The sequence below is a fragment of the Typopeltis vanoorti genome, chromosome 10, assembly GCF_054136105.1.
Source record: "Typopeltis vanoorti isolate ZY-2024b chromosome 10, IOZ_Tvanoo_1.0, whole genome shotgun sequence".
NCBI classification, from domain to species: Eukaryota; Metazoa; Arthropoda; class Arachnida; order Uropygi; family Thelyphonidae; genus Typopeltis; species Typopeltis vanoorti.
The window spans coordinates 100,906,429-100,918,709 of NC_143558.1; the positions used below are offsets into that span (position 1 = coordinate 100,906,429).

General features: G+C 35.3%; 1 protein-coding gene across 5 annotated transcripts in view; it reads right to left on the reverse strand.

Annotated features, from left to right (window-relative positions):
* Nucleotides 1–12,281, reverse strand: part of LOC150102632 (uncharacterized) — a 351,586-nt gene that overhangs the window by 39,632 nt on the left and 299,673 nt on the right. For all 5 annotated transcript variants that reach the window (XM_090399115.1, XM_090399113.1, XM_090399111.1 and 2 more), the window contains one exon: nt 3,335–3,497. In XM_090399115.1, coding sequence (XP_090255241.1) covers nt 3,335–3,497 — 163 coding nt within the window. The remainder of the gene's footprint in view (nt 1–3,334; nt 3,498–12,281) is intronic.

Genomic DNA, 12,281 nt, shown 5'->3' on the forward strand with positions numbered 1-12,281 from the left:
GGAGCAAGAGTCAGAACAATAGTAGAAGAGCTTAAACAAGTCAGTGAAAATGAAAACCGAACAAAACATTTGGAAGAGGATATTAAATATCTAAAGAACAGATTGGCCAATGAGAATGAGAAAGTTATTATTACAAAGAAAGAGTCAAAGGATAGTCGTATATCATTGTATGGGGGGACTTGATCATTGGAAGTGTGATGACTAATAAAGTGTGCACAACATGCTTTCCTGGTGAAACAATGAAACAAATAACTGATGGTTGCAGAAAAGGAAAGATGGGGAGTCAAAATTAGTGGTAGTTGTGGACACAAATAACTTAGTTTGGAGAAAAAAAGAATGTCAATGGACTTGAAGTTGTTACGGCAGGTAAAGAAAAATAGTGTTGATGGAATTAACGTGTTGCCCAGATATGACAATAGTGAATTGAGGAGAGCAGAGATTATGAATAGTGAGATGGCTGAGTTGCATGAGGCAAAGGAGGTTTCAAATTTGTAAATCTATGGAGTGAATTTGAAGGAAAGGTAGAATGATTTAAAGTTGATGGATTGCATTTAAATGGGTTTGGTGTGGGGCATTTAGAAAGGCTATCATTTTCTGAGAAGGCACAGTGTCAAGAAGCTAATGTAGTAAATGATCCGAGTCTACTTGGTTCTTTCTAGTCTCAAAAGTGACATCTGTGCATAAACATTCACTTAAGATCTCTCTCTCTCTCTCTCTCTCTGTTTCATCTAAGAATCACTTGGCACCATTCTATTAGATTTGTCTGCTGTTTTTATCACTCTCTCCTAATGCTACCATCCATGACCTTTTGATTTACCTTCTTTAATTTAGTTATTAAAAATTATTTTCATTCTTTTACATAATTATTTTCCCACAAAACCTCGATGAATGATTACAACTGTAGAAATTTTAATATAGAAAAAATATTTGCCTAAGTAATTCCTAAATTAAAGAACTTTTTTGTAAAGCTAAACCTGAAGGATACAAATGTGAAAAAATAGAATTAAATTAAAATAAATAAATTATTTTCTCTAATTTCTACAGCAGAAAGGAAACATTTATTCTATACAAATTAAAAATGACAGCATAGATGGAAAAGGAAAAATTTCTCTGAAATTGTTTTATCTGAAGAATTAATAGAAGGGCTATTATGATTTCATGATTTCTAGACAGACAAAAATGATGCTCTCAAAATGAAACATTAGTATAGAAATTTTACATGACACAAGTTTAGACTAAAAAAAATTATATTACATTAAAAAACTATTATAATATTTATATATTCACTATATCAGTGAATATTTAATTTTCATTACCTGGTTTGAGTTATAATTTGAATAAGTAGTTGAATACACTACTATTTCAATAAGTTAAGCCTCTTAATTGTGTATACAGACAGTAAGCAATATGAATGCATGAAGTCGGTTCAGTGGCAAATGGGTGATGGGGCAATGGCAAAATAGGATAGGCAGGTGATTACTTTACTGCACTGTTATCTTGATTGTCTTGGCTCTTAAGTCCCATGAAGCTTTGATCCAGCAGCTCAATTTGTTGGTCATTAAGCCTTAAAAGCAGGTCAGCAAAAGTATTGGAAGGGATACCTATAGTTGCTTGTGGCCAAGTTATCCATGAACCACTGGAATCTTGCTAATATTGTTTTGGCATTTCCAAAAATCACTTTTTTTTTTTTTTTAATGACTGTATATGGTTAGAATATAAATTTTAATCTGTAATTTAGATTTTCAGTAACACATGTTTTTGAACTGACTGTGAGTTGACTATATATTTTAAGGTTAAGGAGAATCCCCCCCCCCCCAGTCCCACTCTTTTACCATATGATCTTAGCAAGTGTTGAGAATATCTTACTTTGGGACAGGTTTTCTGTTTGTGTAAGTGTATATATGCATGCATACATGATAAGAAGTTATTGTGATTTTCAAAGCAAAGTGAAATTTATTTGGGGCATATCACATGCAGAGGAGCATAAGGTCCTTCTTATGCATAATGCCTTGTTTTCAATTTATAGCCAGGATTTCCATTTGAACCTGTATCCATATTGGGACCAAAGACATGATGGTCACATTCTCTATTATATGATTCTTTTTCACTTTCATTGCATGCTAGTTATAGTTATTAACTAGTTATAGGGGGAGTTAGGTTTTGTTTTTAGATACTGGAAGGTAAAGAGGCAGTCAATCTTCAATTATTCAAAAGCCCTCATTATACATCAAATATGCAACTATATGCCGGCCTTGCTGGTAATCTCTTTCATTAGCTATTTTTCTGTAATTATAATGCATCCATTGTTGTTATTTGCTGTTTTGTGTTGAGACTTTGTAGACTTGTGTTCAGGTTTTGTAGTGAGACTTGGAAAAAAAAAACACTTATATAGCCTTCCTCAATGTGTTTATCTCCTTTTATGTTTGATATCCTGTACAACTAAAAGATTATATTCTGTTGCTGCTGAATGCTTACTAATTCTCTGTAGCCTATTCAGTACATCTTGAATCATGTTGGGAGAGGGAGGGGGGGATGAACCCACTCCTACAGAAGTGTTATGTTAGAATTTTTTTCTGTAGCAAGATAACAAGACTCCAATTCACCATAACAAAGAAAACAATATAGCCCTCAACTTTCAAAAACCTCTCAATCACTGACAAAATCAAATTATGAAGACTCATAATCTCAAAAATTACATCATAGTTTGACTGCATACTTAAAAACATATTCCAAATGAAAATTGAATTCTTATGCAGTTTAATGTATGCATATCCTTTTCTCCAGTTCAAAAATGCTCATTTATTCCTTCTTTAAAAGGCAGTTATTATGCTTTGTTATTTCTTGAGTTATCATTCCTGCAATCTGAAATCAGAAGATAAGAATAGCAAATGACACATACCCACTGCACAAATTTCAAATTTGAGTATGTTTTAAAGTAATTTGGTGAGGCTATATCATATCTTCTAATCTAAATAGCTACCACCTGAAACAGGCTTTTTTTTTTTTTTTGTTTTGTTTTGTTTCAGTTTTTGTATGATATTTTGTTTTGTATATGAAGTGTAAATTAATTATGATTATTACAATATGCCTTTAATTCAATTATGTTTTCTACTCGACAATGTCTTATAAATGGCAGTTCTGATGAAGACAACTAATACAGTTGAACTAATTAAAAAATTGTATTTTTCCAGTTCTATAATATTTTGTTGTGCATAAAGTGTAAATTAATTATGGTTTTGAAACAATGAATTATGTTCCATGTTACAATGTTTGAAACCTTTATACTCATTACTAAACTGAAAATAAATATTCAATTTAACATGTTCTGGTTTACCATCTTCAGGATTTTCCCACAGAGCTGCCACTTTTGCAACAAATGGAAGATCAGTTTTTCGAGGCCCAGATTTCAGAAGAACACAGTCTCTAACCCAAATAATATCACCTTCAACATGCTGCATAGCAGGATAACACTTCCTCACACAAGGAGGATCATCATTCTGAAAAGACCCAATGACAAATGTGAAACATAAGTGTTCAATGCTAGTTAAATGGATACGACAATGCATTATTCAAAATTATTTAATATGCTCAAGTGAAATATTAACACTCATATAAACATAAAATTCAATCCTATTAAAGCAAGCAGTCTAATACTGTGCACTGGTAATTCACAAACGCTAGGTGCAACAGCTCCGAGTTGCACCTAGTTAAACAGAAAGACCACAGAGATTTATATAAACTTTTGAATTTATTATCTCAATGTATTTAAAGTTGGCAATGCAAGTTTGGACATAACCTTGAGAGAAGTAAACAAGTGGTGCATATGATGAAAGAGATTAGGCAATACCATCAAACAAAAATAGTTAGGAAACTGTTGTTATAGAGTATATAAATCAATATGAATTATACAGTAAGACTAATCAGTTATTTCTTAAATAATTTATGAAGATTTTTAACCATGTGCAGCTGTGCTTGTTTTTTTGTAACATAAGTGCTGTGGGTTACTCATGACATTATTTTATTATACATATATTTTTTTTGCCAAATATATATATATATATACCCCCCTCTCCCCAATTAGTATTAGTCCTTAACAATGGGAACTTTACCATAACTTTATAAATTAGTCCTTAACCATAACTTTGTTTAATCAGAATGAACACACTTGAAATGTTTCAAGGCATGCAACCATCATGCTAATTTCTGTCATGCATTACAACATGTGTCATAGTGTTACTGTGATGAGTGAACTCCACTCAATTACTGCATTCCTCAGAATAAGTCTAGTCAAGATATTTCTAATTGGTCAGCATCTCTTGGTGTTTATGAATCATAGATTCTTCTACCTTGATACAATATGTTTTCACAACATATAAATTTTGCCATCTCTATATGAGACTGACTAATCCACCTTCAACTGAAAAACCCCGATAAAGTCTCCTAGACAGGACTTGGGTTCGAATTCCAGGCAAACCAGCCATAACACATGCAACTGATGGCCATGATACACTATGCAAATAGGATTAACCACCCTATCAGAGCTTTAATTAGGTTTCAAAGGAGCAAAGTTACTTGGCCATGATAGGCCACTAAGCAAATATGCAAGAGGAAATGGGATGGGAATGAGTAACAATAAGGAAAGAAAATGATTACCTTCCACAAAAATAACTGCTTTAGTTCCAAAGAAGTGTCATGACTCACCAAGGCACAAACAGCTTGTTTTATTTCAACACTGGTAATTTAAAGATTGATCCTATTTTTATATGCAATAAGCTCTCTCTGTGAAAGATACTCAAAGTCAGCATGTTAGATATACAAAATCAGTGGTCAGTGATTTTATATGTAATCATTTTATAAATGCATGCAGGCATTTTATAAATGCATGTATTCCCAACACTATGTATCACCATGTTTTAAAACAAACTAATAACCATTATTCCTGTTGATTAAGTGAAGCCAAAATGCAGGTTCCAATAGTAGCTGAATCCCCCCACCATCCAAATAACAGTCTTCCTCCTCTTCTATAGTTAAATCTGCATACAGTATAATTTGTAACAGGTCCATTCACATCAACCTGAGTTTTGCAGACATTTCAGTTAATGTATTTAAAATTTTAATTTGGATGCAAAAACTCATTTACCCTGACCATTTACTTTCGATCTAAATCCTAATGGAACACAACCTTCCTCTCTTTTCCATCAACGAATGAGTTTTTTTTTTTATGTGGCTCTCACCTACAAAATGCTTCTATAAACCTAGAGTACATTGTACTGTGGGTAAATTAAGGATTTTTTTTTTTTTTATTAATTTTTTACCAGGTCCAAAAAGAGACCAAATGTGGAACTTTTTCAAGCCACTTCAGGCCTCAAATAAGTGGGGTGGTGGCCTCACACTGAGTGATATCTATCTCCCACCTAAAGACATTCACAAATATTCGTGCCCGTGACTGGATTCAAACCTGCAGCCTCTTGGTTGGAGAGCAGATTTGCTAACAACTCAGCCAACCATTAAAGTTTTTTTTTTTTTTTATCTATCAAACCTACAAGTAAAATATCAAACCCACAAGTAAAAGAGTGCAAAATCTAATACACATCAGTGCTCTGCACGGGTAAGAAGGTATGAACAACAAAGGCATATGTTAACATATTTATTATGTTTTATGTTTTTAAGAGCAGATGGCAAATCCAGAAAAATGGTCTACCTCAGGGAAGTGTGCTCTCTCCCCTCCTCTTCAATATATATATACTAACGATCAACCTATAAACCCACACTCAAGAACCTTCTTATATGCAGATGACCGGCCAATAGCTTATCAAGCAAAATCCTTTGATAACACTGAGAAGCAGCTCACACAAGAACTAGGAACCCTTACAGTTTACTATAAGGAAAACCAACTAAAACCAAATCCCAGTAAAACTGAAAGTTGTCTTTTCCATCTCGATAATAGGGAGGCAAGGGGAGAGTTGAAGGTAGAATGGAACGGCGTGAAATTGGTCAATTATCGAAATCCAACTTACCTAGGTGTCACACTAGATAGGACTTTATATTATAAGCGACCCATAGAGAAGACAGCAGCTAAAATTCAAACATGTAATAATATCCTGCGCCGATTAACATCATCTCGGTGGGGTGCAAGTCCACGAGTACTGCACACTTCTAAACTGGCACTTTGCTTTTTGATAGCCGAGTATGCTAGCTCTGTTTGGGAAAGATCATCACATGTCAAAATTATTGACAAAATTCTTAATGAAACGTGTCGGCACATTACCAGCTGCCTTAAGCCTACAAAAATTGACCATCTATACTTACTGTCTGGAATTGTGCCTCCTCATATCAGAAGAACAACACGGAGTAGATATGAGTGGAAACAACAACTAAATGATGAACTGCATCCTTTGTATGGACATGTTGCAGTAAATAGGAGGCTAAACTCAAGGAAAAGTTTTATTCACTCAGTGGAACTGTTGGTTGAGTCCATAAAAGCCACAAGGTCAACAATGTGGCAAGAACCATCTCCAGAGGCTCTGAACGTAAAAGAATCTCTTCCATCCGGCAAAGATGGAAGACATCGAATAGACTCTGTTCCGGAATAGGAATATCAAAGCAGAATATGGCCAGATGGGGGGGCTACACATACATGTGGTAAAACACAAACCATGGATCAGCTTCTGCAATGCTGCCTAACAGACATTAATAATATATGTACCCAAGAAGATTTAATGCAGTGTAAAGAAACAGCTTTAACACGTTCATTGCCAAGTTGAAAATTGGAATTTCGTGTGGTGGCCAAATTTTTTTTACTTGATAGCGACGTCCACGCAATAACGCGTGATCGGCCGTTTCGTGAGAACTCGCAGCACGCGATATCGTGTGATTGGCAATGAACGTGCTAAAGTATATTAATCACTGGATGAGTGAAATTTGACATTTTATGTTTTTGTGTAATATTTTATGCAAGCGTCATTTTTGTCTCTTAATGCTTTTAATCTGTATTCTTTTAATGTCTATTTCTTTAAATGTATGCTTTTAATCATTTATATGTATGATCTTACATTTTCTGTAGTTCGCACATGAAATAAAAATATATTTTTTAAACAGATGAAGGCTGCGGCCTTTGGGAAAGACAGAGCAAGAAAAGCTGTTCCAAAGAACAGTTGGTGGGAATTAAAAAACAGAAAGAGAAGTTGGTTTGCTAAGTTTGATGCTGAACAGTAAATGAATGTTCTTGAGCAGCTGCTTATATTCTTACAATTTTGAAAGAAAGTGGATGAATGATCATGACATGATGAAACAGGGCAAGAAGTGCAGAGAAAGAAAGATACAGACAGCATGCACCAGCAAATTATCTCAATGGCACAGAACAAGTAATTATTATGAGGGAGACATCAACCAACTGAAGGAGAAAAGACATATGAGGAAAAGAAATTTATACAACTACTAAGAGATAATTATTTGAGACAAAGCACTCTGAGAGTGCTAGATCTGGTGACAGCATTAGAGAATTTGTCTGTAACCAAGTAAACTACTTTGCCACCAATAGGGAAAAGTGATCATGCATCTTAATTTTCAGTTAAGAAGGGAAATTTATGGATCCACAAAGCCAATGATTATAACCAATTTGGAGCATTGTCATGGTATAAGAAACTGGAGGGAAGGATATTAGCTGTGCATGAGGAATGGTTACAGAATCTTTGAGGGAAGTAGTATCAGACTGCATATATAATGTCAAAAAACAAATCAGGTAGGAGTTAAATGGATGAGTGGCAACGTTAGGCAGGAACTCCAAAAAAGGTTATAATGGAAATATAAAGATAAATGTGATCAACAAACTTGTGAACAGCAAGAAGAGTAATCAGCACAATAAGGAAAGCATAATCACATGATGGAAGAAAATTAGTAGACCTAAGGAAATCTGCAATGGTTCTTCCACTATGGAGGGAGGGGAGAGAGAATAGTTGAATTATTGAATGATCACTTTGTAAGAGTGTACCATTCAATGATAAACTGAGATGCACAGGGTATTATGAAATGCAAATATGAATAAAGCCACTGGATTAGATGGGATATCTGCTTGTATGTTACAAGAAATCGCAAAAAAATAAACAGGCAAGGGTTTGACCAAGGCTGTTTAAGTCTCAGCACTAGTAAAGTCTCAAGGGAGTGGAAAGAGGACAAGATAGTTCCTCTACAAAAAGAAGACAAAGATAGCATTATATATTTAACAGTATCTCTACAGTGGTGGTTAAAGTATTCGAAAAGTTAGTTGAAGGCAGAATTCAGGACTGAGTGGATATAATATTCTATGGGATCAGCTGGCTTAGTAATCCACTCACTTTCTATAAAAAAGTGATAATTCAGCTGGGGAAAAGAAAGAAAGAAAAAAAAATGATTGAAGAACTTTATAAAGTTCTTTAGTCATTTTTATTTCCCAATAATTAAACATTATTTCTTTCCACCAGATGATTGTGCTGCAGGGATCTGCACTTATTCTACTACTGTTATTTCATTTGTTCATATAGGAAATGATTATTATTATTTACCATTATTATTATTATTTTGTGAAGGGATACCATTACTTTCTGTTCATGAAAAATAGTGGCAAGCAATAGTTAGTAAAAGGTAATATAGACAGCATGAAGTATGATTTAAACAGACTGACAGTGTCAGTAAAGGCTAACAGTTACCATTTGATTATATATTTGGTTTAATCCTTTATCCAAATGTAAGCAAACAAAGTTTGCACCTGAAGTATTTTCAGGACTGGGGCAACTTGTGGCAAAGATGGTATAACTTCTCATCACTTGCCTTAGTATCCCATAATGCAAAGCACATCTCCCTGCAGACATGTATAATGCTATGCATTAAGGGAAGGGTCACTACCCAGACCGGTTTCAACCTTTATTGAGGTCTCATCAGTGGGAGCCAGACCGAGAGGTGGTGATACTAAGGTGGAAGTAATGGAGAAGTCATATTTCCATATACCAGTTGTCAAAAGGTGTCACACCTTATTATTAAAATTCTCTGGATTAGAGATAAGTTGATGGAAGTTTTTTCACTTGGCTATGCTACCAATTATATATTTGGCTTAATCCTTTATCCAAGTGTAAGCAAACAAAGTTTGTGCCCGAAGTATTTTCAGGACCACGAGTATACCAACTCGTGGCAAAGGTGGTATAACTTCTCATTATCTTGCTATACAAGCGTTGTCCAGAAAATACTTCATGCGCAAACTTTGTTTGCTTACACTTGGATAAAGGATTAAACCAAACATATAATTGGTAACATAACCAAGTAAGAAAACTTCCATCAACTTGTCCAAACAGTGGACAATGACCGGTGAAAGAGCACTGGAAAAAAGCGAAGACCATTTTGTCAGCTGGGAAAGAGATGGCCACTGTTTTTTTTTGGATTCCCAAGGAATTATCATGATAGACTATTTGGAAAATGGTAAGACAATAACAGCAGTTTGTTATGCATCTTTGTTGGAGTGTTTAAAAGTAGAACTGAAGAAAAAATGGCCAAGATTGGCACACAAAAAAGTGCTCTTTCATCAAGACAATGCACCATCCCATGCAACGACTGTTGCAATGGCAAAATTACACGAATTGAGGTTCGGATTGGTTCCACATCTACCATATTCTCCAGACTTGGCCCCGTGTGACTTCTTCTTGTTCCCAAACTTAAAAATTTGGCTCAGTATACAAAAAAATTTCTTCGAATGAGGATGTCATCAAGGCTGTCAATGACTATTTTGCCCAATTTGACAAATGCTACTTTTTTAGATGGGATGAAAAAATTGAAAACTTGCTGGACCAAATGTGTAGACATAGATGGAGACTATGTTGAGAAATAAAGGTGATTTTTTCCAAAAATGTGTTTAAATTATTTTTTACCAAACTTTTCAAACAACCCTCGTAATACCCTGTGGAAAGGGTGCAAAGAAGAGTTACAAAGATAATATCCGGATTATGGGATTTAGATTATGAGGGCAGATTGCGAGTAAGTGAATTACAGACTATGGTTAACAGGAGAAAGAGGGGTGATATGATAGATGTCTATAAACTTTTGAATGGGTGTTATAGAATTTCAAATGATGAAATTTTTCGTTATATGGAAGGTGGGGAGAGAACACAGGGGCATCCATGGAAGTTAAGGTTGTTCTCAGTCAAGAAAGGGTTAAGAGCTAGGTTTTTCTCCCAGAGAGCAGTGAGTGAGTGGAATAATTTTCCCTTAGGGGGTAGTGAGTGCATCTAGTGTAAATGAATTTAAGGGAAGGTATGATAGCTGGGTTGGGTAATTTGCAGCCTCCCTCGATGAGTCCTTGACTCCCTGGAGGTCTCAGATAATAATAATAATACTCATTCTATATATTTTCTTTGGAAAAATTCATAATCATCTGTTATCTAGTTTATTGAACCTATTCTAACGACTGGCCTATTGCCCTCGCTTTATAATCATAATTATCAAATTCCTGATATGAATGAACCCTTAGGGAATGTACAGGATATAAGTCAGTACTAAATTAAAAAGTTAATCATTATTAACTTTCTATTAACAGTTTTCCTCCAAATTAATCTGTTAATTTCCAGGACTCAAATACTATTAGATCTTATATTTTGGTCTTTTAAGGTATTTCTTACTGTATCAATATCTTTTTCCATCCTGGCAATCAATCTGTTTCAAGTGACCATACTACCTCAAATTATCTCTGCTTACACATTCCTGAACACTAATAATGCCAAGTTCTTTCCTAATATCTTAATTTTCAATATAATTCTGCCATTGATGAATAGTGGGAAGGCACCAGATGAGGATGACATACTAAGAGAAGTTTTGAAAACAGGTGGTGAACCAGTCATGAATGCACAAAGTAAAATTTATGCATCCTGCTTAAGACAGAAAAGAATACCAAAGATCGGGAAGAGTACTATCCATATTATAGTTTTAAAAAGGAAAATAAAAAAGATATTAAAAATTACCATCCTGTCATTCTTCTTTCAACAATATGCAAAATTTTTATAAAAATTATTAGCGACTAAATAAAAATAAACTAGATTTTTGCCAACCTCAAGAACAAGCACATTTAGAAAAAAACTTTAACACTATTGAACATATATATGTAATAAGACAAATCAATGAAAAGATGAGTTACAAAAACCTTAGGTCAGGCCTTTATTGATTTTGAAAAGACATTAGATTCACTCTCAGTATTAGTCATTTTAGAAGTCCTAAAAAAATGAAGGAAATGAAAGAACTTATCATATGCTATCCATATATATACAGGGTGAGAACTCTTGGGCCAAACTTTAAGGGGTGATAGAACACACCTAAACAAGCACTTTTCGTCATTGCATGGACCGAACTCAAGCGGTGAAGTGCTAGGGGTTAGCAACTACTGTGTCAGGAAATGAAGAAACACAAGAATGACAGGAGATTTGAAACAATTGCAGAAATTACACAACATAAATTAAAGAATTTTATTGAACAAATTACAGAAACTGCTCAAAAGAGCGACTGCCAACATTAATGCAGGCTTCACACCTTCGACGTAGTGATTGGCGAAAACACCAGGCATTTCTCGTACAGCAGCAACGGCAATAGAAATCCTGGCAATAAGGTCCTCATTGGAATCGATGGGGCTATCGTAGATCAGGCTTTTCATATGGCCCATAGGAAAAAGTCCAGACATGAGAGATCGGGCGATCGGGGCGGCCAAGCGATGGGACCACCCCAACCAATCCATCGTCCTGGAAATGTTGCATCCAAGGCGTTCTGCACATCCACGCTGAAACGGGGTGGCACTCCATCATGCTGGAACCACATAAGTGTTTGAATGTTTGCTGGAACAAGGTTCAGTAATTCTGGCAAGACCTCTTGTAAAAATACGAGGTACGTTCTCCCATTCAGTCATGCTGGCAGAAGGTATGGGCCAAATCAAATGGTCATGTAGGATTCCAGCCCAAACATTTATGGAGAAACGGCACTGGTACGAATGTGGACAGTGTGGTGTGCGGATTTCTGCTCGACAACACATGATAATTGTGGGTATTAAAAATGCCCTCATGTGTAAAGGCGCATTCGTCGGTGAATAAGGCATGTGCATCAAAGTTTGGCTGCACTGCAGTCTGTGGCAGGAACCACTGCAAAATCCACACAAGGCCGGTAATCTATTGATGTCAAGGCATGCACCCTTTGTGCATGGTAGGGGTGTAATCGTTTGTCTCGTAGAACTCGCCACACCATTGATTGGGGCACACATATGGCATAGGAAATTGTCTGAG